The sequence below is a fragment of the Hyaena hyaena genome, unplaced genomic scaffold (assembly GCF_003009895.1).
Source record: "Hyaena hyaena isolate Hyena2069 unplaced genomic scaffold, ASM300989v1 scaffold_281, whole genome shotgun sequence".
NCBI classification, from domain to species: Eukaryota; Metazoa; Chordata; class Mammalia; order Carnivora; family Hyaenidae; genus Hyaena; species Hyaena hyaena.
In genome coordinates this window covers 1,545,385-1,572,224 of record NW_024080914.1, presented here as the reverse complement: position 1 = coordinate 1,572,224, position 26,840 = coordinate 1,545,385, and the positions used below count along the sequence as shown (strand labels likewise).

The following is a 26,840-nucleotide window of genomic DNA, read 5'->3' as shown; positions in this document are numbered from 1 at the left end:
ACTGCTGATGGTCCATAAATGAGACTGTGGAGTCAGCATGTCAGAGAAAAAATGCACTCAAGTTGCTAGTTCTGCAAGTAGTATTCCCTATCACCTTAAGATTTTAATACATTTCAGTTCAAGCTTAAAGTTTTGCTAGTAATAAGTCAATAAAGACTTATTGGCACCTAGTACAAATATGCATATGGTAGATACTCAACAAATTTCTTAGAAAACCTATTTGCCAAGTGCAGCCACATTCTGCTTCTTTTCTAATAAAAGCTTTGACATTTAAAAATTAAAGGAACAGAGGGTCATGACTGTAATCACAGGACTCTATTCGCAATGGTTCTTAGAGACTGTCGCTTCTTCCTCTTTCTACCACATCAGAGTTCCATCCACCTGTCGATGACGATCTAATTTTGGTGACTTGGAAGATAATGGCAGTGGATTCCTAAGAAATGTTAAAACTCAAAATTCAACAGTAAGAAAAACAATCCAATTGAAAATAGGCAAAGGGAGAAAAAAAACCCACACACATTCCCATCATGGAATACTCGGTGATACAAAAAAATGAGCTACGGATGCACAGAGCAACTTGGTTGGATCTGCTTACACTGGGTTTAATTGTCCTCTGGGTTTTAAGATGGATAGATGACAGACTTTAGCCCATTCTTCTTGAAAATGTAATGCTATGATTCTCCCCAAAAGATTGCTTTAGCTGCATCACACACAAATGTTATGGGTTTTGTTCTCATTTTCATTCAATTCAAAATGTGTCCCAATTTTCCTTGTGATTTCTCCATCAATTTATGGATTATTTAGGAGTGCGGTGCTTAATTTCCAAATATTCAGGCATTTTCTACAGAGATTTCTGTTACTAATTTCTAATTTAATTCCATTATGGTACTAGAGGGTTCTCTGTGTCATCTTACTGCTTTTATTTTTTTTTTATTTTATTTATTTCTAGGAGAGAGACAGAGAGAGAGAGAGCGCGAGCAGGGGAGGGTCAGAGAGAGAGGGAGTCACAGACTGAAACAGGCTCCAGGCTCTGAGCTGGCAGTCAGCACAGAGCCCGACCCCACGAACCGCGAGATCATGACCTAAGCGAAAGTCAGACCCTTAACCGACTAAGCCACCCAGGCGCCCCAATCTTAATCCTTTTAAAATGTAGTCAGATTTGCTCTAAATCCGAGTAAATGATCTGTCCTGGTGAACATCCTATAAACACCCAAAATGAATGTGTATTGTTTTTAGAAGAAATGCCCAATAGAAAGAAATTAAGTCAAATTAGTTGAAACTGCAGGTCTTTATTCTTCAGTGTTTTTCATCTATATTCTTCTAAGTCTTTTTTATAAATTTTTTTTCCATTTATTTCTGAGAGAGAGAGAGAGAGAGACAGAGTGAGCAGGGGAGGGTCAGAGAGAGAGGGAGACACAGAATCCGAAGCAGGCTCCAGGCTCTGAGCTGTCAGCATAGAGCCCGACGCGGGGCTCGAACCCACAAACCGTGATATCATGACCTGAGCCAAAGTCGGATGCTTAACCGACTGAGCCACCCAGGCGCCTCTAGATCTTCTTTTTCTTCTATATGTGTACTGATATTATATCTGTTACATCAATTATTGAGATGCCAACCAAGCAAATTCATCTATTTTTTCTTTCAGTTCTATCAGTTTCTGTTTCCTTTGTTTTGAACACCGATATTTAGGGCATAGACATTTAAGACTTAGGTCTTCTTGGGAAATTGACCCTTTTATTATCATTTTGAATGGTCCCTGTATTGATGATAATATTCCTTATCCTGATAGCATTTATCTTCTGAGGCCTATCTTGCCTAGTATTGTATGGCATGTGTTCTCCTTTAGTTTACTTTTAACATGGCTGACATTTATATTTAATATGCATCAAATGTAAACATGTAACAGGTCCTGCTTTTTTATCCATGTTGACAACGTGTTTTGTTCTCAATTATATTTTTTTAATTTAAATTTTAGTTAATATACATCACAACACCAGTTTCAGGAGAATTCAGTGATTCATCACTTACATACAACACCCGGGGCTCATCACAACATGTGCCATCGTACGTGCCCATCACCCATCTAGCCCATCTCCTACCCACCTCTCTCCATTAACCCTCACTTTGTTCTCTATCAGTAAGAGTCTCTTGTGATTTCACGCTCTTATTTCCCCTTTTCCCCTATGTTCTTCTGTTTTGGTTCTTAAATTCCACATATGAGTGAAATTACATGATATTTGTCTTTCTCTGATGGACTTATGTCACTTAGCATAATGTACTCTATCTCTGTCCACGTCATTGCAAATGGCAAGATTTCATTGTTTTTGATGACTTAGTAATATTCCAACACATACACAACACACACACATACACAACACACACACACACATTTCCCAATTTCAATAACTTACTATGAAACTAGAATAACTAAGACTACGCACTACTGGAATAAAGGCACATGCATAGATCAGTGGAGTAGAATTGAGGGTTTAAAAGTAAACCTACATACATTTTGGGCAACAAATTCACAACAAGGGCGCTAAGACAATTCAATGGAAAGAGAGTAGTCTTTTCATCAAATGGTTCTAATATAACTTGATCTGTCATCCAACCAACAGCAGACTCCACATTCTTCTCAGGCTCACATGGAGCATTCACCAAGACAGAATGTTCTGGGCCATAAAACTGAAATTTAGCACAGCTAAGAATTTACCCAAGGGATACAGGAGTGCTGATCCATAAGGGCACATGTACCCCAATGTTCATAGCAGCATATTCAACAATAGCCAAATCATGGAAAGAGCCTAAGTGTCCATCAACTGATGAATGGATCAAGAAGACGTGGTTTATCTATACAATGGAATACTACATGGCAATGAGAAAGAATGAACTCTGGCCATGTGTAGCAATGTGGATGGAACTCGAGGGTGTTATGCTGAGAGAAATAAGTCAGGCAGAGAAGGACAGATACCAGAGAAGGACAGATATATGTTTGCACGTATAGGTGAATCAGGAGGAACTTAACGGAGGACCATGGGGAAAGGGAAGGGGAGAAAATAGTTGGGGAGAGGGAGGGAGGCAAACCAGGAGAGACTCTTATACTGAGAACAAACTGAGGGTTGATGGAGGGGAGAGGGGAAAGGGGATGATGGGCATGGAGGAGGGCACTTGTTGGGATGAGCATTAGGTGTTATATGGAAACCAACTTGACATTAAACTATAAAAGAGAAATAAACAAATAAATAAATATCATACATTTGCTCTCAGATCACAATGGAATTAAACAACAAATCAGTAACAGGATGATAACTGGAAAATGCCCAAACACATGGAGATTAAGCAACAAGCTTATAAATCCACACAGATTAAAGAAGAATTCTCAAGAGAAATTTTTTAAAAATTATTAACTCAATGAAAACAAAAACAGGAGCTAACCAGGATTTGTGGGATTTAGTAAAAGCAGTGCTTAGAAGGAAAATTATAGTATTGAATACATACATTAGAAAAGAAAAAAGATACAGAAACAGTAATCTAACTTTCTGCCTAAAGAAACGAGAAAAGGAGCCAAGAAATCCAAGTAAGCAGAAGAAAAAACATTAGAGCAGAAACCAATGAAATTGAAAACAGTTAATCAATAAAGATGATCAATGAAATAAAAAGCAGTTCTTTGCAAAGATCAATAAAATCAGTAAAGCTCTATAGCTAGGTGAACCAAGAAAAAGACGTTACTAATATCAGATGCCATGAACACTGAAAGGACAATAAAGAAATACTATGAACTCTATGCCCACAAATTTGATAACATCAATCAAATAGACCAAATTCTTGGAAAACAGAGTTGCCAAAATTCACACAGGATGAAATAGATAAGCTGAATAGAAAAGTAATCAAATCTGTTACTTGGAAATCAAAAAGAATGAAATCTTGCTATTTGCAACAACGTGGATGGAACTAAAATGTATTATCCTAAGCGAAATAGGTCAGAGAAAGATAAATATCATACAATTTCACTCATGTGGAATTTAAGAAACAAAACAGATGAACATGGGGGAAGGAAGGAAAAATAAGATAAAAACAGAGAAGGAGGCAAATCATGAGAGTGTCTTAAATGCAGAGAACAAACTGACGGTTGCTGGAGGGGAGTGGGAAGGCTGGGCTGGATGGGCAATGGGCATGAAGAAGCACTTGTTGGGATGAGCACTGGGTGTTACATGTAAGTGATGAATCACTAAATTCTACTCCCATAACCATTATTACACTATATGTTAACTTGGATTTAAATAAAAAATAAAGTAAAAAATAAAAAAGTAATCGAATCAATCATTGATACCCTTCTAAACAGAAAGCCCTAGGCCCAGATGGTCAATATAGGTTCATCAACTACAAAAGTGTATACTCTCTTGAGAGAGGTTGGTAATGGGGGAGGCCATGTGTAGGGGCAGGGGATATATGGGAGATTTTGGTACCTCCTCCTTAATGTTGCTGCAAACCTAAAACCATTCTAAAAATAAAGTCCTAATAAAGAAAATACAACCCACAGAATGGAAAAAGTGTTCCCGAATCATGTAAAGGTCTAGTATCCAGAATATATAGAGAACTCTTACAACTCAAGCATAAATTTAGACAAATAACTCAAAAACTTTCAGAAGTATTTTTAGACTAAAAAACATTAGCCTTTATTTTCCTGTGTGTGCATAGGATCTATTTCTGTAGTCTCTGTTCTGATTTACATGTATGTCATTCTCATGGAGCCGTGGTATCTAGGTTAATGTAGATTTAGGGTAAACCTTGATCGTCTCCTTCTAAAATACGGTTTTGCTAGTTCTAAGCCTTTTGCATTTACATATAAATTTTAAATTGACTTGTCAATTTCTATTTTTAAAAGCCTGCTGAAATTTTGGTGGAGATTATTTAAATTTATACACTAACTTAGGGAGAATTGACAACAATTATTCTCCACGGCGTGTGCATTGCACGTATCCTATTTATGCCTTCAATTCCTTTCGGCAATATTTTATGGTTTGCTGCGCAGAGGTCTTCATGTACTTGTAGAAGTTATTTTATTATTTGGACAAAAATTATAAATCATTTCCATTTCTAATTGTTTGCTAATGTCTGAATATGATAAGTTTGTACATAATGGTCTTACATTCTGAAAACTGGCTCAACTTATTAATTCTAGTCCATTTCCTATTGATTTCTTAGACTTTTGTCCACACACAAAGCAGATCATATCTGAATAAACACAGGGTACGTGTGTATTCCTTTACCATCTCAATGCCCTTAATGTCTCTTCCTTCTTGCCCTGGTTAGAAATGGCAGGACAATGTTGACCAGAAGTGACAAAAGAAGGTACCTTTGCCTTTCCCTTGTTCTCAGAGACAAAACATTCAAGGTTTCACCATTAATTACAGAGATACCTTGTCAGTTGAAAGAAACTCCCTTTTATGCTCTATTGCCAAGTTGTTGTGTTTTTTTGTTTGTTTGGTTGGTTGGTTGGGTTTTTTTTTTTTTTTTTTTTTGTGAGCAGGGACTAAATGTCCTTCTCCTGAATCAACTGAGTCAATCACAGGACTTTTCTCCTTTATTACACATTTGGCATATATGGTAAATTTCATTGCACAGGGTCCATTTTGTGTGAGTTTTGTATGTTTGTTTCTGAGGGCTCGTTTGATTTTTCTCTTTTGTGTGTTACGCAGAAAGACTTTGTCTGATTTTGGATTTGACTAAAGCTGGACTCAAAGGGGAAATTATTCATCTCTCTAGGCTATAAGTTTGTGAAGAATTTGTACACTTATTTCTTAACTGTCTGATAGAATTCACCAATGATGCCGCTGAGAGCCCTGCAATATTCTTTGGGGGGGAATTTAATGTTCATGGAGATAGGCCCATTCAGATATTCCATTTTTTTCTTGGGCCAAATCTGGTCATCTGACATCCAAAGGTTTTTTTTTTCTTTTCTTTAATCAACTTCATGTACGTGGTTAGATTGGTTGACACAATTTCTCATAACATTCCTCCCTTAATCTTATTAATGCATTCTTTAGTGATGTTACCACTTTATTCTTTCTTTCTTAGTCTGACTAACAGTTCATCGGTAGTTTTTTTTAAAGCTTTTGGTCTTGTTGACTTGGTTTCCTATTTCATCTTATTTTCTTTTATTCTATTTGGCTTTCATTTCCTTTTTATCTTCCTGAAGCGGAAGCTTAGATCACGGAATTTGGACTTTTCCTCACCAACAGAAGCATTCAATGCTATAAAATTCTAACAACTGCTTTAGCTCTATCACACAAGTTTTCATATCTTGTGTTTTCATCACCATTCCGTTCAAAATATGCCCCAATTATCCCTACGATTTCTTCTCTGACCTATGAAATATTCAAAAGTGTGTTGTTTGCTTTGTGGATTTTGTGATATGCATTTTATATATATTTTCATACACACTTCTGGTGTTTATGTCTAATGTATATTCCATTATGGTCATAGAAGAAACTATGATTTTAATTCTTTTAAATTTAAGACTTGTTTTAAAGCCCAGAAAATGTTCTGCCTTGGTGAATGTTTCAGGAACTTGAATATGTATTCGGTTCCCAGATGAAGTGTTCTATAAGTAGCAATTAAGGTCAAATTGGTTCAAATTGTAGTCTTGCATATATGTCTGCGTGTGTGTGTATATATATATACATGTGTATATATATGTGTATGTATGTACATATACATATGTGTATGTGTATATATATATATATGTTTTACTAATATTTGTGCCTACTCGTTAATGATTATTGAGGGAGAATTGTTGAACTCTCTAAGGATAATTGTGGATCTATTCTACTGTCAGTTCTGTCAGTTTTTCTATCACGGGTTTTGAAGCTCTATTAGATATGTACACATGTAAGGCTGTTACATCTTCCTGACGGATTGCCCCGTTATTGTAAAATATCCCTCCTGTGTCTGGTAATGAATATCATATCTTATGTTTAGTGTTTGAATGGTATATAATATTCCATCATTTTAATACTTCTTTATATTTGAAGTGTACTTCATATAGAAAGCACATAGTTAAGTCTTTTTTCTCCTGATAAACTCTCCATTGTAATTGGGAGTGTTCCCACATCAATCAGACTTGATGTGATTATCATGCACTTGGACTGCCGTCTTATGATTTGTTATTTTCGACCCATCTCCTCCTCCTTCCACTGTTTCCCCTTATTCTGACTTATTTGAATTAATCAAGTATGTTTTAAGATCCCGTCTTATTGCCAATATCGGCTTATTAGCTCTACTACTTTGTTTCCCTTTGTAGTGATGGCTCTGAGTTGATACTATGCATCCTGTCTGTACACTTGCATAACCATCAGACCAGCTCACACACAACCTTAAGCTTTCAGGTCCCCTTCCATCTCCCCCTCCCATCCCCTATGTTTTCTAAAGAACATTTAAAATAATAAAGTATGCGTTGTATTTACAAATTTGCTACTTCCGACTTTTCTTCATTTTTTGTGTACATCCACATTTCCATTTGGGAGAATTTTCCTTCTGCCTAAGGAATGCAACATTTCTTGTGATGCAGGTCTGTTGGTAATAAATTCTTAACTTTGATTTGTCTGAAAAATTATTCAGCCTCATTTTTTGGTCCTATTTTCTGTGAATATAAAATCAAGCTTACAGACGTTGTCATTTAGCACTTCAAAGATCTTGTTCCATTGTCTTCTGACTTGCATTGTTTTTAAGGAGAAATCCGATTTTTTTCCCTACATTCTCACACACATAATTTCTCTTTTTCTCTCTTCTAATGTTTTCTTCATCACTGGTTTCAGTGATGTGATCTGGATATGCCCTGGGGTTGGTGGGGGTGGGTGTAAGTGTGTTCCTTACTCCTATTTCCTGCAACTTCTTGTGATGTGGGTTTGTGATGTTCGTTTTTGGATTTTTAAAAAATGTTTATTTATTTTTGAGGAAAAGAGAGAAAAAGGCATGAGCAGGGGAGGGGCAGAGAGAGAGGGAGACACAGAATCCAAAGCAGGCTCCAGGCTCTGAGCTGTCAGCACAGAGCCTGACGCGGGGCTCAAACTCACAGACCGAGAGACGATGATCTGAGCTGAAGTTGGATGCCCAACCGACTCAGCCACCCAGACGCCCCTGTAATTTTCATTTTTTAAATTAAAAGTGATATTGTTGTTACTTATCCAAATATTTTTACTGTGGTCCTCACTTGTTTATTCTTTCCTTCTGGGACTTTTGTTTTAAATGTTTGAGAGAAACAGAGAAAGAGAGAATCACAAGCAGGCTCCGCACCATGAGTGCAGAGCCAGACCCGGGGTTCAAACCCAGAAACCGTGAGACCATGACCTGAGCGGAGATCAAGAGTAGGACACTTCACCAACTAAGCCACCCAGGCACCCTTCCTTCTGGGATTCTAGCAGTGTTTACATTGGGTGCTGCATTTTTTCTACAGGTAACTGAAGCCCTGTTTCCAATCTTTTATTTGTAGCTCTCTCTCAGGTCATTTCTATTGCTTTTCTTCATGTTCAGGGATCTTTGCTTCCACAGTTCCCCATCTATTAACCTTACCGGTGACATTCATTGCAGATAATGTATCTCTTTTACATCTAGAAGGTACATCTGTTCCTCTTCCCCCCTCCATTCCTCTCGTTACCTCCTAGTGGTCTTTGAATCCTTGGACATACCCACAGCATCTGTGATTGCTGCAACATCCTTGTCTTCTCATTCCATCTTATTTTTCATATCTTTTGATTCTTTTTTTGACTGCAAGTGACATTTTTCCACTTCAGGTTTCTAGTAGGGTTTCAGTGAATGCTAGAGATTTTGAATTTTACGGGTAGAATGCTACATTTTTTCTTGTTTACCTTTAAAGAGCACTGAGTATTTTTCTGTTACATAAATAGGTTACTGGTGCACCCTAATGAGCTCTGGCAGGCAAGTATCCTTCATCTTCAGTTCAGGGTTAGAGTAGCCCTTTTCCCCGAGATATAATCCTACCAGATTCTCAGCTGAGGGCCCAGGGTGCTAAGCTTCTCAGGCAGACACCAAGGTCTCACAGCCAAGTGCAAACGTCACAGTCCATTTACCTCCCATCTCCCCACAGTCCTTCTACACCAGCCCTACAGATACGGGCCCCACATGTGTGTAGCATGGTATTCTGCCAAAGACCCAGAGATGCTTCAGCTCTTTTCTGGGGCTCCTGTTTTGTGTGGCTTCCTCTTCTCCCACACCACGCCCCACAATTCTCCACTGCACCATCAGCTCTCAATTTCAGTATTTATCTCCTCAGCTCAGGAAGGCCCTGTCTTCTACTTAGAGTCCATTCCCCTCTGTTACCTTTCACAAAGTACCTTTAGGCAAAAGGCCAGAGCAACTACAGAGCTTAACTTTCGTATTTACCTTGTACTGGCCGTTGTCCAAACCCTGAGAAGAGATTAGTGTATCTTTCTACTTTATAATTTTCTATGCTGCAAGGATTAATCAGGTAGGAGTTCTTCCCTCTTGACTGCAGGCAGCAATATCTCACTGACTTTACAACCTCTGTGTGCCATTTGTGGATCGACTGCCCTTCGATTTCAAACTTCCCTTCATCGCTTGCTCTGTGGAAACTGAGCTGGGCCCTTGACAACTGGCAAGTTGAGCCTTCTCGGGACAGGGTGCTGCAGACCTAGGGCGGGAGGGAGGGACTTCTCTTCCTGGTTCCACTGTGCTCCGCGTGGCAAGTTCCTTCACATCGGTGGCTCCTCCAGCGCCCGGCTCCTGTACTCATGGCACATCGACAGCACCCAGAAGTAAGCCGTTACCCTCAGCCTGCCTCTTTGGCATCATGGGCTGCTGCCAGCAACACCCCATCCCTGCAACAGCTTTCCCGAGCACACCATAGGGCAAATCTCAGGCTAATTCCAAAATGACTCAAAGTCCATGCTGTGTGCCCTTTCTAGTAAGGTCTGGGTCTTAACCTTCATGCAGGAAGAACTGCCTCCTCCTTGGATGTTTGCTGGGTTTTTAATATTCATCTTTATTACATTTTCCTGAATGCACACATGAGGTTTCTGAATCACAGCAGATTTCTTATGCTCACTGCACAATCAACAGTCACAATGACACTGGAACATTAGTCTCCCCACATTTGCAATCCTGTAGAGTGATAAGACCCACATGAAAACATATTCTACATAAGCAGCACACTTACTCTGGATTCAAGAGGTGGATGAATAGGAATGTCCTCCATTCATAACGGGGTGGGAGCGGGGGTAGGGAAGACTATTCTTCTTCCTCTGAGAGTCTCCTTGGAGACAGGATGCAAAGAATCTTTAATCCTCTGTTATGCAAATCTCTCCAGGAGAAAGATAAACCCAGTATCTATGACTTTGACAACCTAAAAATTTCTACAGGGCTCCAGGCTCCACCCCTTTAGAAAGGTAAACAGGCAGGGAGATAATACTCTAACTCAGGTGCCTAACCAAAAACTGTAACTGTTGGCTTTAGGGAAGAGAGAGCAGCTTTATCATATGCAAGCAATTAGCTCCACCATTAAAGAAACAAACAGCCTGCAGATCTAATCCTCACTGTACATAGAAAGTAAAATCTCTCTCTCTCTCTCTCTCTCTCTCTCTCTCTCTCTCTCTCTCTCTCTCGGAAATGAAAGCATACGCATTCCCATGGCTCAGGAACACTAAACATTCCCAAGAATATTTGTCTTCCCACACCACCCATCTCAGCCCTGGGGAGAGTGGCAGTTCCTTTTTCTGCTATCCTGGATTCTTTACGATGATCTTCACTAATGGCTATCGATGTTTCATTGCTCCAGTTCCTTGAAGTTAATAATTCTTTATATTAAACGCCCAATTCAGATTACTGTGTGACATTTTTTTTTTTTTTAATGCTTATTTATTTTGGAAGAGGGAGCACAAGTAGGGGAGGGGCGGGGGGAGAGAGATTGCAAGCAGGCTCTGTGCTCAGAGCCCAATGCAGGGCTGGATCTCATGACCATAAGCTCACGACCTGAGCTGATATCAAGAGTCAGATGCTTAACAGGCTAAGCCACCCAGGTGGCCCAGTGTGACATTTCTTTTTAATTAGACCCTGATTGATCGAGTATTTGAACTTGCCCTCTTACTCATGTCTTAATAAACACCTATAGTAATTGCTACTTCCTGTTCAACAGATCCAATTTGGACAATGTCATCAATATAGTTGATAAGTGTGAGGTTTTATCAAATGTCATAACAAGCAAGATTTCTGTGGTCTATATGATGACAGGGAGCAGGACAGTCACGGCCTTATAGCAAGACTACGAAAATACACTGTTGGCCCTCCCAAACAAAAGCAACTGCTTCTGGGTATCTTTAAAATTGGTATGGAGAAAAAAAAAACTTTTGTATATACGCTTTTTTTCAATGTTTATTAAATTCTAGTTAGTTAACATACAGTATAATACTGGCTTCAAGAGTAGAATTTAGGGGCGCGTGGGTGGCTCAGTCAGTTAAATGTCCAACTTCAGCTCAGGTCATGATCTCACAGTTTGTGTGTTCGAGCCCCACGTTGAACTCTGTGCTGACAGCCAGCTCAGAGCCTGAAGCTTGCTTCAGATTCTGTGTCTCCCTTTCTATGACCCTCCCCTGCTCACACTGTCTCTCTCTCAAAAAAAGAAACAAAACTAAAAAAATATAAAACATTAAAAATTTTTTAAAAAGAGTAGAATTTAGTCTAAATTTGTCACTTACACAGACACAAGTGCTCAACATAAGTGGCTTCCCTTATGCCCATCACCCACCCCCTTCTCTATTGTTAAGAGTCTCTTGCAGCTAGCTTCCTTTTGTTTCCCTTCCCCTTTGTTCATCTGTTTTGGTTCTTAAATCCCACATATGAGTGAAATCATATTGTCTTTGTCTTTCTCTGATTGACTTATTTCGCTTAGCATAATAAACTCCAGCTCCATCCACATTGCTGCACATGGAAAGATTCCATTCTCTGATAACTGTAATATTTGGTTACACACACACACACACACACACACACACACACACCCCACATCTTAAACCATTCATCTATTGACAGGCATTTGGGCTCTTTCCATAATTTGGCTATTGTCAATAATGCTGCTATAAACATCTGGGTGCATGTGCCCCTCTGAATCTGTATTTTTCTATCCTTTGGGTAAATACCTCATAGTGCAATTGCTGAGTAGTATGGTAGTTCTGTTTAATAGTCCAAGAGGGCACCCCTTTCTCCACACCTCATGAATACCTGTTATTTCTTGTGCTGTGAATTTTAGCCATTCTGACAGGTGTGAGGTGGTTTCTCATTGTGGCTTTGATTTGTACTTCCCTGATGAGTGATGTTGAGTATCTTTTCACATGTTTCTTGGCCATCTGGATGTCTTCTTTGGAATTGTGTCTATTCATGTCTTCTGCCCATTTCTTCACTGGATTGTTTTTGGGGGTGTTGAGTTTGATAAGTTCTTTATAGATTTTAGATACTAACCGTTTATCAGATATGTCATTTGCAAATATCTTCTCCCATTCCATAGGTTGCCTTTTAGTTTTGTTGTTTCCTTTGCTGTACAGAACTTTTTTTTTTTTATGTTTACTTATTTTGAGACAGAGAGACTGCGAGTAGGGGAGGTGCAGAGAGGGAGAATCTCAAGCAGGCTCCACACTGTCAGCATAGAGCCCAACACACAGCTTGAACTGTGAGATCATGACCTGAGCTGAAACCAAGAGCTGGATGCTCAGCTAAGCCACTCAGGTCCCCCTGTACTTAAGCTTTTTATCTTGATAAAGTCCTAACAGCTTATGTTTGCTTTTGTTTCCATCCCTCTGTGACATGTCTAGTAAGAAGTTGCTCTGGCCAACGTCAAAGAAGTTGCCGCCTGTGTTCTCCTCTAGGATTTTGATGGTTTCCTGTCTCACATTTATGTCTTTCCTCCATTTTGAATTTATTTTTGTGTCTGGTGTAAGAAAGTAATCCAGTTTTATTCTTCTTCATGATGCAGTCCAATTTTCCCAACACCATTTGTTGAAGAAACCATCTTTTTTTTATTATTGGATATTCTTTCCTTTGCTGAAGATTAGTTAACCACATAGTTGTGCATCCATTTCTAGGTTTTGTTTTCTATTCTACTGATCTATGTGTCTATTTCTGGGCCAGCACATTGTCTTGATGACTACAGCTTTGTAATACAGCTTGAAGTCCAGAATCATGATGCCTCCAGCTTCTTCTTTTTCAAGACTGCTTTGGCAATTTGGGGTCTTTTGTGGTTCCATACAAATTTCATAACTGTTTCTTCTAGCTGTTAAATATGCTGGTGGTACTTTGATAGGGATCACGTTAAATGTGTAGACTGCTTTAGGTAGTATAGGCATGTTAACAAGGTTTGTTCTTTTAATCCATGAGCACGGAATGTTTTTCCATTTCTTTGTGCCCTCTTCAATCAGGTTTATTCCTTGGTAGCTTATGGGTTTTGGTGCAATTGTTAATGAGATCCAGTCCTTGATTTCACTTTCTGCTTCTTCATTACTGGGGTATAGGTATGCAACTGATTCCTGTACATTGATTTTATACACTGACTGCTGAGTTTGTATCAGTTCCAGCAATTTTTGGTGGAGACTTTTGGGTTTTCTACATAAAATGTACTTCATCTTCTGCAAATAGTGAAAGTTTGACTTCTTCCTGGCTGATGTGGATGCCTTTTATTTTGTTGTTGTTGTTGTCTGATTGCTGAGGTTAGGACTTCCAGTACTATGTTAAATAACAACGGGGAGAATGGACATTCTGTCTTTTCCTGACCACAGAGGAACAACTCTCAGTTTTTCCACATTAGTGATTTTATTATCTGTGGGCCTTTATGATGTGAAGGTATTTTCCATCTATCCGTACTTTGGTGAGGGTTTTTATCAAGAATGGGCTGTATTTTGTCAAATGCTTTTTTGCATCTATTAACAGGATCATATGGGTCTCATATTTTCTTTTATTTGTGTGGTGTTTTATGTTGATTGATCTGTCAATATTAAACCACCCTTGCTGCCCAGGAATAATTCCCACTTGATCATGGTGAAGGATTCTTTCAATGTACTGTTGGATGTGATCTGCTAGTATCTTGCTGAGAATTTTCCATCCATGTTCATTAAGGATATTGGCCTCTAATTCTCCTTTGTTAGTGGGGTTTTGTCTGGCTTTAGAATCAAGGCAATGCTGGCCTTGTAGAAGGAGTTTGGGAGTTTTCCTTCCATTTTATTTTTGAAACAATTTAAGAATAGGTATTGGCTCTTCTTTAAATGTTGATTTAAAGAAGATTCTCCTGGGAAGTCATCTGGCCCTTGACTTTTATTGGGAGATTTTTGATGACTGATTCAATTTCTTTGCTGGTTACGGGTCTGTTCAAATTTCTATTTCTTCCTGTTTCAGTTTTGGTAGTTTGCATGTTTCTAGTGGGGAAAAAATACTTTATCCAGGTCAATAGTTACATACCAAATGACGTGTCAATTTGTCCAGCAATGATACGACATCTGGGAGCGAGAATTGCAATTGATGTCACAGGTGATTAAGTTTACAACAGCCCACAGTCATTCTCTAACATACGTCTGACTTTTTCATAGGCCAAACAGGAGGAACTAAATAGAGCTGGGGTGGGTATTACCATCCCTGTTTCTTTCAAGCCTTTTACAGTGCCACTAATCTCTACAATTATCACAGTAATATGATATTGTTTCTTGTTTACTATCTTGGCAGGGAAAAGAATACTTCCTACTAACAGTGCATGCCAGGGAGTCACTGTAGAAACTTTGCCAATTGCTAAGTGTGTCGACTCTCATTTTACATCCAAGGATTGGGGAAACAACCACAGGGTGAGACCCGGGACCAAATAGCCCACTGCCGGTCAGACCTAAACTGACACTACACCTGTCACCTAACTTGAGTCAATACAGTGGGATTGACCAGTCTAGTCTCTCCGCCAGTTTCCAAACCTACAGCAAGCCACAGACCCAGAGCATCTTGATCAAAAGGGAGGCTAAATCTCCTTGAGGAAGTATCGTGCATCATTCACATAAGCATACACTATAAATCTTCCACCAAACCTTCCCCCAAAGTGGAAAGTGCCCGTATACTAGAGTGACCACACTAAGAAACAGAAAACACCTGGCCATTTTAAGGACTACTTGATGTGGACCCTGAATTGATGCCAATATCCTGGGAGCCAAAATCTCACCATGGCCCACCAATCAAAATGAGGGCTTACAGTGGTCAAGTGGACAAAACAGGCCGCTCTATGGATGTCAGTCAGCCTCTTCTCCTAGATACCTAAGTTCAAAGGCTTCACGAACAAAGTGACCACATTATCAGGAATGGCCTCAATTATATGGACTTCCCCTTACCAAGGCTGACCTGACAAATACCGTTAATGAGCGTCTAGTAGACCCATCATCAGCCGTAAGTGTAGCACCATTCCTTGTTTTTTTTTTTAATAGTTTATTGTCAAGTTGGTTTCCATATAACACCCAGTGCTCATCCCCACAAGTGCCCTCCTCCATGCACCATTCCTTGTTTTAAAAAAAAACAACAAACAGCCTAGTGGCAGGTTACTTATATTGGATCTCTTCCACCATGGAAGGGTCAGAAATTTGTCTTTGCTGGGATAGGCACATATTCTGGGAATGGCTTTGCTTTCCCTGCCCAGAATGCTTCTACCAGGACACCGTCTGTGGACACTCAGAATGCCTTAACCACCATTACAGCAGTCCCCAGGATTACAGCTGATCAAGAAACTCATTTCACAGTCAAGGAAGTACAGCAATGGACTCACGTTCACGAAACTGACTAGTCTTACACACACTCCATCACCCAAATAGCTGCTGCACTGGAAAGACGAACAGCTTACTAATGACTTGGTCCATCACCAAATGAAAGATATCTTGAAATGACAGGGTTCGGTTTTAAAGCAAGTAGCATACATTTTGAATCAGACAACTGTGTGGCCATAGTTCACAGGTTCAGAAGAGAAGAAAGTAGGAGTGGCTTCTTTTTCTCCTATGACATCTAAATAACTCCCCTGCAGAATTCTTCTTCCTGTCCCAGCATCCCTGAACTCCACCAGTCTTCATCCTCATGCAGGGAAAGAAAAAGACTTCTGTATAATTAGAAGAGGAGACAGTCACCTGGCACTTGCGGCTCCATGTTGTCTGAACAATCTTGTGACAATTCTTTATATTAAACTTGCCTTGTTCAAGTTGCTCTGATTTCTGTCTCCTGAACAGACCACAACTCCTTCTCTACGCTATTCCATCTGTAACTTTCTAAGCACTGGTGGACCTCACGGGTTTTAATGTCTATACATCTCTAAATAATTTCCAATTTCTATTATTCTTTAACCCATCAGTTAAAGAATGTTAAACTTCCAAATGTTTAGGCTTTTTTTTCCCCCAGATAGTTTTTTTACTTACAATTGAATTCTTTTATGGACAGACAACACACTTTGTTAGGCTATTAATCCTTAAAAGTGTACTGAATCTGGTCTTATATTTCATTATGTGCTCTCAGATCCAGATGCATTTGAAAGTATTCTGCCATTAGTTGGAATGTTCTAAAAATATCAATAGATACAGTGGACTGAAACCGGACCACCATTTTTTATGCTTAGTTTCCAACTACTCAATTGCTGAGAGAGAAGTATTGATATCTCCAACCAGTACTATAGATCTACTTCTCTATTTAACTTAGTTTTTACTTATTTTGGAGCTCTGGTAGGAAGAACATGCATATTTAAGATTGTAAGGTCTTACAGATGCCCTTTATTTTAATGCAATCTCCTTTACGGTAATATTTCTTCTTCTGATGCCTACTTTATTGGCTATTACTTTCAACATAAGAATGAAATAATGACACTTTTAGATAAAATGAAATAATCCCTAGACTACCAGAAATGCTAATGAAAGTTCTGGAAGGTATCACCACTCCAGTATAATGAGAATTTGCATGGTGTATCTTTACCCCTTTTTCTTTCAATTTATGTATTTTTACTTCAAATTATCTCTTATAAATAGTGTAGAGTTATCTTCCTTGTGTTTATCCATCCCTGACAATGTCTGCCTTTTTATTGAGATGATTTGTCTATTTAGGTTGAATATAGTTATTAATATTGCTGTGTTTAAGTTTATTGTTTCACTATGTTTTTATTTGGCCCACTTGTTGTCTGTTCCTCTGTCCCTCCCTTTATTCCTTCTTCTGTATTTAAGTATGTTGTGTTCTGTTTTCTCTAGCACCTTCCTGGCTATGCTTCATTTTCTTTTAACCCATGCATTATTTTCTAATTTAAAAAAAAATTTAATGTTTATTTTTGAGAGAGACAGAATGTGAGCAGGGGAGGGGCAGAGGGAGAGGGAGACACAGAATCTGAAGCAGGCTCCAGGCTCTGAGCTGTGAGCACAGAGCCCAATGCAGGAGTTGAACTCATGAACCATGAGATCATGACCTGAGCCAAAGTCGGATGTTTAACCAACTGAGCCACCCAGGCGCCCTTTATCCCATGCATTCTTAATTAAGCACAATCTTTCTTAGAGTCAAAATTGTATCAATTCTTGTTAAAGGCATCTCAAGAGTACACTTACATTGACTTTTCTTTGAGCTACAGTTGTCCTCTGTATGACATGTGCAGACATCATAGGCCTCATAATAGTTTTCTTTAAATATATTCCTTAAAAATATATACATACCGAGGAACAAGATGTCATTTTATATTTACTCACTATTGACCATTTCCTTTGTCATCTTCATTCCTCTTTGGAAATCTGTATCTTGCATCTGGTATCCTATCCCTTCAAACTGAAGAACTCCTCAACATTCTGGTAGTAAATAAATCATCTGAAAATTCACTTATCGGAAAATATCCATTTCGCCTTTGTTTTTGAATGATATTTTTAACTGGATACAGAATCCTGGCTTAACGCTAAAAATGTCATTTAATTATTTACTGGTCTCCATCGTTTCTGATCAGAAGTGAAGTTATTGTTATTCTCAGATATGTAAAATGTTCCTCTAATCCGGTTAACTTTCAAAAGCTTTCCTTTATCTTTCGTCTTAAAAATTTGGCTCTGAAATACATAGATTTGATATTCTTTTCATTTACTCTGCTTGGGATTCATGGAGATTCTTGGATCCACAGAAGTCTTTATTTCTAATTTGGGAAATCTCTGACCAATGGGTCTTCAAGTGTTTGACACTTTCTATGGTCTTTTTGAGGTTCCAATTACCTGGAAATTAGGCTGATATTATTGCATGAATCAATGAGACTTCATTTTTGTTCATTGTTTTCTTTGTATTCAATAATCCCTATTGATCCATCTTCAAGTTCATTGGCTCTTCTACCATCTCCAATCTGCTGTTATACAGATTAGTAAATATTTCATTTCAAAGAATTTTCACTCCTATACATTTAATTTCCCTCTCATTACAATTTCTTGATATCCCACATAGGTCTGTTCATTATGAACATATTTTCCCACAAGTCTTCAGACGTATTTATACTTGCTTGTTTTTAGGTCACTGACTGCTGATTTCGGCCATCTTCATATAAATTCATATAGAATGCTCTTCTCTTGACCATGCGTCATATTTTTCTATTTGCTCCCATGATGAGCATCCTGTAATTGTATGCTAGATATGGTGGATGATACATTATAGAAATTCTGGATCCATGAATCCTGATGCACTTGCATCTGAGTAGACACGATGTCAGGAAGCGTCCCTAGAGCACACTGTTTGGACTGAGCCAACTCATTCACCATGACCTGCTCCTATCAGTACATGCAAGGGTGAAGGTCATCAACTGGGTCAGGCATTTTCTTCTTTGTGGCCCCATGGTACTGCGTGTATAGCACTAGTCACTCTTTATTGAAATGGGTTGCCAGAAAATTATTACCTACTCAAGAGCAAGGTTCAGGTCTTATACCTGCATCCCTTGTGCCTAACCTAGTGCCTGATACTCAGAGTAGACGTGCATATTTGTGGATGTAACAAAAGGAATCATTTCAAATTCAGAAACCATGCAATGCTGATACAAAACTCAAAATACTGTAATATGTGGATCATTTAATTCAGAAGCAAACACTCTGTTATAAGCTCTTTTCCAAGTGAAGACATCAATGGACCACAAGATAAATTTAAGTGTCTCACAGTAAACATTTCAGGAAATATATTCCTGATGTTCAATATGGTTTTTTTTGGCAAAGACAGGGAAGGAAATGGGACATTTCAGAAAGATCTTATCACTACTGATTGAAATGAAGCTTTAGCGTTTAATCAAAATTTATTCCTCCTGCCTTATCCCCTGGTAAGAATAAAGTGTGTATGTAAACGTGGAATAATAGAGCATGACATTCAGAATTAATAGCTCTGTGGGGCTCACTTCGGTGAGTCCCATCTCTAACCATGGAGGCGACCTCAGGAGAGTCACTTTATCTACCCCCGTTGTATTTATCTGAGAAATGGTGCAGTACTATGTACCTAATAGGAGTGCAGGGAGGACCAAACAAGGTCATGAATGTGAAAGACCTCTGTGAACTGTAAAGAGCTACATAAGTGCTAGGGATAGTTATTCAGTGAAAGAATATAAATAAGACATTACTGCTTAACCATGGAACTCATCACATCTAAAGCTCTCAAAGGCGATCTCTCCCCACAAAAAACACACACGTGCACGCACATCCACATACGACCTCGCACACGCACTCACACGGGTGAACGCGGCAAGAGTAACAAAATCGATTTGGAGCCTTACTCCTTTTAAATATGCCTTTATAAAAGTTAAGCTCTGTGCACCGTATATTCCGTGTCTGTCTTTTGACTGGTCTCTCCTCTCTCTTCTTCCTGAAACATTTGTACTAAGAGAATGTTTGTTCTACTTCCTGTTGGGAGAACTCCAGCCATTTTCCCCTCAACTCCACCACACGGTGTAAGCAGGGAATGTGGACAGAAATCAGGTGAAACTAGTTTTTCTCTAGAGAAGCTACAAACTCAACGATGTAAGAATCTTATTTCAGAAGTTTTAAGATTCATAACTATCGGTTTCCTAATCTTTCCTATGGCTTTATAGGTCGAGCTGTCAAACAAGCGTTTTTAAGTTTGTCATTGATTTGGTTATGGCTATAACACACTAACTTGGTGTTAATCCAGTTTCCTTCAAAGGGAAGATTTTTCTCTAGTCCAATTTTAAGTGACTAGCAAAATATATGAATGTCAATGGTTCACAGAGCAAGTGAGACCAACTGCTGGTAGGCAATCCTGCAATGGGGAAAAATAATTTCCAGTATGCTTTACTGTTATTTTCTGTTGGCTCACTTTAGGTATGGAAAGTCTGCAAGGCATACAGAGGGGTTAAGCCAGATCTACCCAAAACAAAACAAACAAACAAAACCCCTGCAAACCCTGGACAAGACATCGCACTTAATTCACACATTCATATATCCAAAGATATATTAAGCGCCCACTATTTGCCAGGCTAGTATCTGACACGGTGGCAGGCATAAAGAGATGCATAAAATACCCACCTTCCCAACACTTCCAGCCTCTACAGGCTGCTTTTCTCTGCTTAGGCTCCTCTCTGTGTCTCGACTGCCTCCAGACTTCACCTGACCCAATGCTGCATTGTTAATTAAGCATCTCTCTATGAATTCTTTCCTGGCCTGCTAAACAAATTTGATCAGTTCCTTTTGTAGAACACCCCTGGCCCCACACAAGAGTCCTGCACACCTGCCCGTAGCCAGTTTTTGACCTTGGTCCTATCTTGTCTTCTCCACTGAACTCTGAGTAACAGGAAACAGAGTCTCTGTGTCAGTACTCACTATCTTGAACCCGGAACTGGTTAACTCCTTGATATTGTTTGGAAAATATGCACAGATTGAACACATGATCGTGAGTATTTTTCTGATGAACAAAAGAGCTGAATGAAAGAAGTGCTAAGAAAAGTATTTGCAATATGCAAGAGGAGACGAGAGAGCAGAATTACAATGATAAAGACAATGGAGACAGTCTGGGGGGTGGGGGAGACTCACAAGGTTCCCAAGGACTACAATCACAGGCTTCAGGACCATGAGCCCCCGTTCCCAATTCATCCTACTGGGAGGCCCCGGAGCCACACAACCCTGCCCTCTCTCATACCTTGTGCTGCGCAGCCCTGGTGGGAGCGGCTTCCTCCCATGAACCTGAAGCCAAGAAAATTATGTAGCCCATGTGATGCCAGAGGAGTGCTCACCTGTCCACGAGGCAAGACAGGAGTGGCAGGGCTTATGTACAAATACTTAGGGATGGGGGGGGGGGAGAGATGGGAGAAGGCAAGAAAACTCAGTGTAGATGATGTGCCCTGGGGGCTCCATCCTCCACTCCCTCCCCTCAGTCTCCCCGCTAAGCAGCGCCCACCCTCTCCTCCTCTCCCCCCAACTTCATGGCTGAGCAGCAGCACCCACAGAGGCAAATGTGGATGGGATCAAAGAGTGCTTCTTTGGGAGAGTTTACAGCAACTGTGGAAGCAAGGGATCTGTAAAAGAGCGAAGTTGGATCTTGTCGCATCTCTGCTAGGACTTCCGGGAAGAAACAGTTACACCAGTGAAAATCCTTGAAGAATATGAAGGAACAGGCACATTTACCTTTTTACTCACAATTTAATAATTTCAGAAAGTTCAAAAGCCCTGAGGCTCCTCCAAGCCCTCCTTCCAGGACCGGGATACCTCTTCTAGAGGGACAGCAGGTGCTCGTAATCAGCCAACATCCGCTCTTAAGAGCAGTGGACTGCGACAGTCTGCCGCAGGGGGCGCTGGACAGAGACCCCTCTACCCCCTGCCATTGACCTCCTCGCAGAAGGATCTATAGAGCAGGAGAAAATGACATGTCACCTACAAGAGGCCTCAGTACTACTTCTACTGTACAGAACCAAAAAATTCAAGTGGGAAAGAAAGTAAGGGACAGGAGCCGACTTGGGGGATGGAGCAACACTGAGGAAGGACCAGGATTGTATGGAAACAAAGGCTTCTAGATCTGGTCTCCTAGTACCTTCCAGCTCAGTCTCAGGGTGGAGATAGATTGATGGGCAGGTTTATAACAATAGTCCAACAACCTTCCTTACTGAGGGTATAAAACCATGTAGCATGGCTATGCCTCTTCTGCTACAAACAGGACGAGGATGAAGTTTTCACTGTTTCCTGACCGAAGGGTGTTTAATGGCATCTGCTTCAGGCTCTAGAATCAGTACAGCCAACACCTGATAACTACCGGTCCACTGCAGCTGCTACGTAGAAATGAAAAACCCCACACGCTTCCATAGGCTGAAAACTTTTTTTTGAAAAATGCATCTGGATCAAAGTGCAATTTACAGAGAAAAGACACCAATACCTTCTCTCCCTGCTTAGCTTCTAGGGAACAAGAATTTTTGCCTTGATTGCACAGGAGGAAGAACACATGTAGAAATAAATACTATCGTGGGAGCTCACGTGGCTGGATAATCAAAGACGGGATTTTGCAAAAGCTGTTTATTTTTCAATCCGTGAGAATGAGGAAACCCTTTCTGAAATGACTCACAGAGCAAGTGATTTAACTCCTGAGGATAAAAGCCATTGTCCGGCTGTGTCTGTGGGGTTTTTTGTGTTTGTTTGTTTGTTTTTGTTTTTTGTTTTTTCCCCTTAAGACACTGTCCAGATCTCTTCCAATTGCCTCCTCTCCACATCTGCAGACGAGGTCAAGGATTTGATGGTCTGAGAGGAGCCAGGCAAAGTGGGGGCCAGAGGAGGCTTCAAAACCCAAATCCGGAGTCACAGAAACAAGTAGTTCTAATGTGGCTTGGAAGGATTCCTATGTCTTTGGAACAATATTCACTGGAGCATAACCCTGCTTTCTGCCTAGTCCCTAAAGCATGAAAAAGAAGAGCATTTCTACTCTTTGGTGTTCTTCTTGGGAAGCACTGTACTTGATGAACTTGTGTTTGTGAGCAAACACACATTACACTGGGTGAAAGGTCTCCCGACAAAATGATTCCATCTGTTAAGAAATGTTTTTGCCCACAGCTCTGCGTAGAGCGTCCTTGACCTCCTTGTTCCTCAGACTGTAAACAACAGGGTTCAACAAAGGAGTGATGATGATATAAGTCACCGAGAGGAGAAGGTCTTTTTCTATTGAGTTCTCTGACTTGGGCTTGAGGTAGGCGATAGAGGCACAGCCATAGTGGATGATGACGACCGTGAGGTGGGAGGCACATGTGGCAAAGGCCTTCTTCCGGCCCTGTGCAGAGGGGATCTTGAGGATCGCGGAGATGATGAGGATGTAGGAGATGAAGATCAGGCCCACAGGGACCAGGATCACAAATGAACTGACACCATAGTTGATCATCTCATTGGTAGTGGTATCGACACAAGATAGCTTCATGACAGGGTAAATGTCACAGAAGAAGTGGTCCACCACTCTGCCACAGAAGGGCAAGTGGAACATGGCCCCCACGTGGAGAACTGCCATTACCAGACCAATGCCAAAGGACCCACATACCAGCCTGGCACACATCCCTTTACTCATGATGACCATGTACCTCAAGGGGTTGCAGATAGCCACATAGCGGTCATAACCCATTGCAGTGAGCAAGAAGCAATTATTTGTGGCCAAGGTAACAAAAAAGAACATCTGCGTCCCACAGCTTGCCAAGGAGATGGGCTGGTTATGAAGAATGAGACTGGAAAGCATTCGTGGGACAATGGCCAGTGTGTACACAGTCTCGGAACTCGCCAGGATGCTCAGGAAGAAGTACATGGGAGTGTGGAGATGACGGTCAACACGGATGATGGTCACAATGATGATGTTACCAGCAAGAGTTAAAATGTAGATGGCTAGGAAAACCACAAAGAGGGTTATCTGGTGCTTTCCAAAGATAGAGAATCCCAGGAAGATGAATTCCATCACTTCGGTGAAGTTCTTTCTCTGCATCTGCTAGATCCGTGTCTGAAAATGATAAAGGTAGTCATCAAGGAGAACACTCCCATCAGCAACTGGACTTTACAAGAAGGGGCGATGATAGCTGCCCTGAGGGAATGAGCCCAATTCCTGCCTCCATGACCAGAAAGCTTGGGCCCTTGCACATGAAGAGAGAGAACTACCAGAGCCACCTTGGGGCTCACCCACGTGTCATTTATCACCGTGGAGCCAACCATTGCCTGCTCAAGGTGAAGACTTCTGAATAAACGTTACCTCACACACCTCATTCTGACACCAGGGGAAGCATAGAGCAAGGAGAAGCCCTGCTCTGTGTCCCAGTCGGGAACGACATCCACCGCCTAGAAAAACTTAACCAGGTGGAGTACCAGCCGAGTGAGTGTCCAGAAAACTACAGAGATGAGTGTTTTGGTGTGAATGTGACAGCACAACGGGAGGGTCGAGAAAGAGGGCCTTTGAGAAGTGGTCACTGGATTTGGTGACAGGGTTACCATGGACTTTTACGTGGTGCTTCAGTTGAGTTCTGAATCTAGAAACCTCCTTTCAGAGCTAATGGGGTGCAAACAGGTCGTCGGACCCTCAAAGCAGAGCTTCCGCCGTGATCACTCCACTGTTTACTCAATTGGCACTGAAGAAATCACTTCTGCTGACTCCAGTCACCCTTTTAAGAGGTGAAGTCGGGAAGAAAGAATTGTGTAAGGCATTGCTTCACCTCCAGTGCAAGAGGAGAGGGTTAGAACATTTCAAAGTGTGGACGGGGGAATGTACCCACCAGAGTTGAGGAGGAGGAGAAAGTCTGCTAGTTGCTTCGGGCTAAGCTGGCTTGTTGGTTTTTAAAAATCTGGTGCACACAGGGATTTGATATAATGATGAGAAACCATTCCCTAGTCCTCTTCAATCAACAGGAATCCCATCCTATGCAGAAAACACACAGCTGGTCCTGTGGGTCTCCACGGTGACCAGTCCTCCATCTCTTCGTTTTCAGTTACCAAGACAGACTTCCTCTCCCACCCCCCGAAGGTCCCACGGGCTGGCTTCATCATGTTCACTTCCATCAAACTGTTCCCTCAAATGTCACCAGAGTCCCCCCTGCTAAAACTGTCAGCCCACTTTATCCTCTTTTTCTGTCCTTATTCATTTGACACTTCTTAAAACTCTGCCTCCTGGAAGCCTTGTCTGACCTTGGTTTCCATGACACTGTGCTATTTCCCCCTCTTCGCAGGGCTCGTGTCATCGTCTTCCATGAACCTGCTCCCTCCGTCTACATCGTAATTGTAAATGCTGTTTTCTGCTTAATCCTTGGCCCTTGCTTTTTGGCTCTCCACTCTCCCACAGTGTTCTCCAGTTATTATTTCTATGTTGATTGCTCCTAAATTTCTATTTCCATCGATCTTTTCTTCCGAGTCTACAACTTCCTCTGGACTTACCTACTTGTGGGCCTTGCAAATGATTTTGTAATTTCCAAAGAAATGAAACATCCTTCCCTCTGATACTCAGAGAAAGCTCTCTATCTTTATTTGTCCCACTTCCTCTGAGACCTCACCATTATCCCAGCCTATCAGGGTCAGGACAGCGGGTCCACATGTATTTGAATGTCCCATTCAGTGAAACTTTTCCTTACACAAGGTCACAAGGCTGTCCTAATTTCTGGATTCACAACAATTCAACATAAGACTAGGATGATACCAAAACCCTCTTTCCAGGATAGTAACATTTCCATTACAAAATTGACATGGAAATGCAAAAAAACAAAAAAGCCAGAACAATTTCAAATAGAATAAAACATTTGTACTACCTCATTTGAAGACTCCAGTAATCAAAGAGGCACAAAATAGGTATAAGAGTAGCCACAGGGATGCCTGGGGGGCTCAGTCAGTTAAGCGTTCAACTCCAGCTCAGGTCATGATCTCATAGTTCCTGATCTCATAGCCCATGTTGGGCCCTGTGCTGACAGCTGGGAGCCTGGAACCTGCTTCAGTTTCTGTGTCTCCCTCTCTCTCTACCCCTCTCCTGCTTGCACTCTGTGTCCCGGTCTCTCTCTCTCAAAAATAAACATTAAAAAAAAAAAGAGTAGGGGCGCGTGGGTGGCTCAGTTAGTTAAGCATCCAAATTCAGCTCAGGTCATGATCTCATAGTTCGTGGGTTCGAGCCCCGCATCGGGCTCTGTGCTGACAGCTCGGAGCCTGGAGCCTGTTTCAGATTCTGTGTCTCCCTCTCTCTCTGACCCCCCCCTCCCCCCGATCATGCTGTCTCTCTCCTTCTCTCTCTCAGAAATTAAAGAAAAAAGAGTAGACATAGCTCAATGGGATAAAAACAGAGTTCAAAAATGATCCACACATATAGGGTCAACTGATTTTTGATAAAGTTCTGAGATATCTCAATGATAGTACTTTCAATAAATGTTACTTGAACTGGAGATCTGTATGGAAAAAAGTAAACCCAAAACCTTACCTCTTACCATACACAGAAAATAACTCAAAATGAATCACGTATATAAAAGCTGAAGCCAAAAACCCTAGACAAAATGGTGATAATATCTTCACAACCTTGGAATGAGCAAGAGTTCTTAGATACAAAACAAAAAGCATAAATCATCAAAAAATAGATCACAAACTGAATTTCATCAAAACTAAAGCTTCTATTCTTCAAAAGATACTGTTAGAAAAATGAGGAGGAAAGCCACTGACTGGGAGAAGATATTCACAATACGTAGCAACTTGTATTCAGAATATATAAAGAATTCTTACACCTTAATACTAAGACACTTTTTAAATTGGAAAAATATTTGGACGTTTCACAAAAGATATACAAATGGCTGAAAAGCACATAAAAGATGTTCAATTAGCCATCAGACAAACGTAAAATAGAATCACGAG

The 26,840-nt window shown here is 40.5% G+C and overlaps 1 protein-coding gene across 1 annotated transcript in view; it reads right to left on the bottom strand.

The window, feature by feature from the left end:
- The window catches only part of LOC120241374 (olfactory receptor 10J3-like), a 164,949-nt gene extending 140,991 nt beyond the window's left edge, over positions 1-23,958 (bottom strand). The window contains 1 exon segment of the mRNA XM_039246435.1: positions 23,454-23,958. Within this exon segment, the coding sequence (XP_039102366.1) occupies positions 23,454-23,958 (505 nt within the window).
- Positions 23,959-26,840: the final 2,882 nt, after the last annotated feature.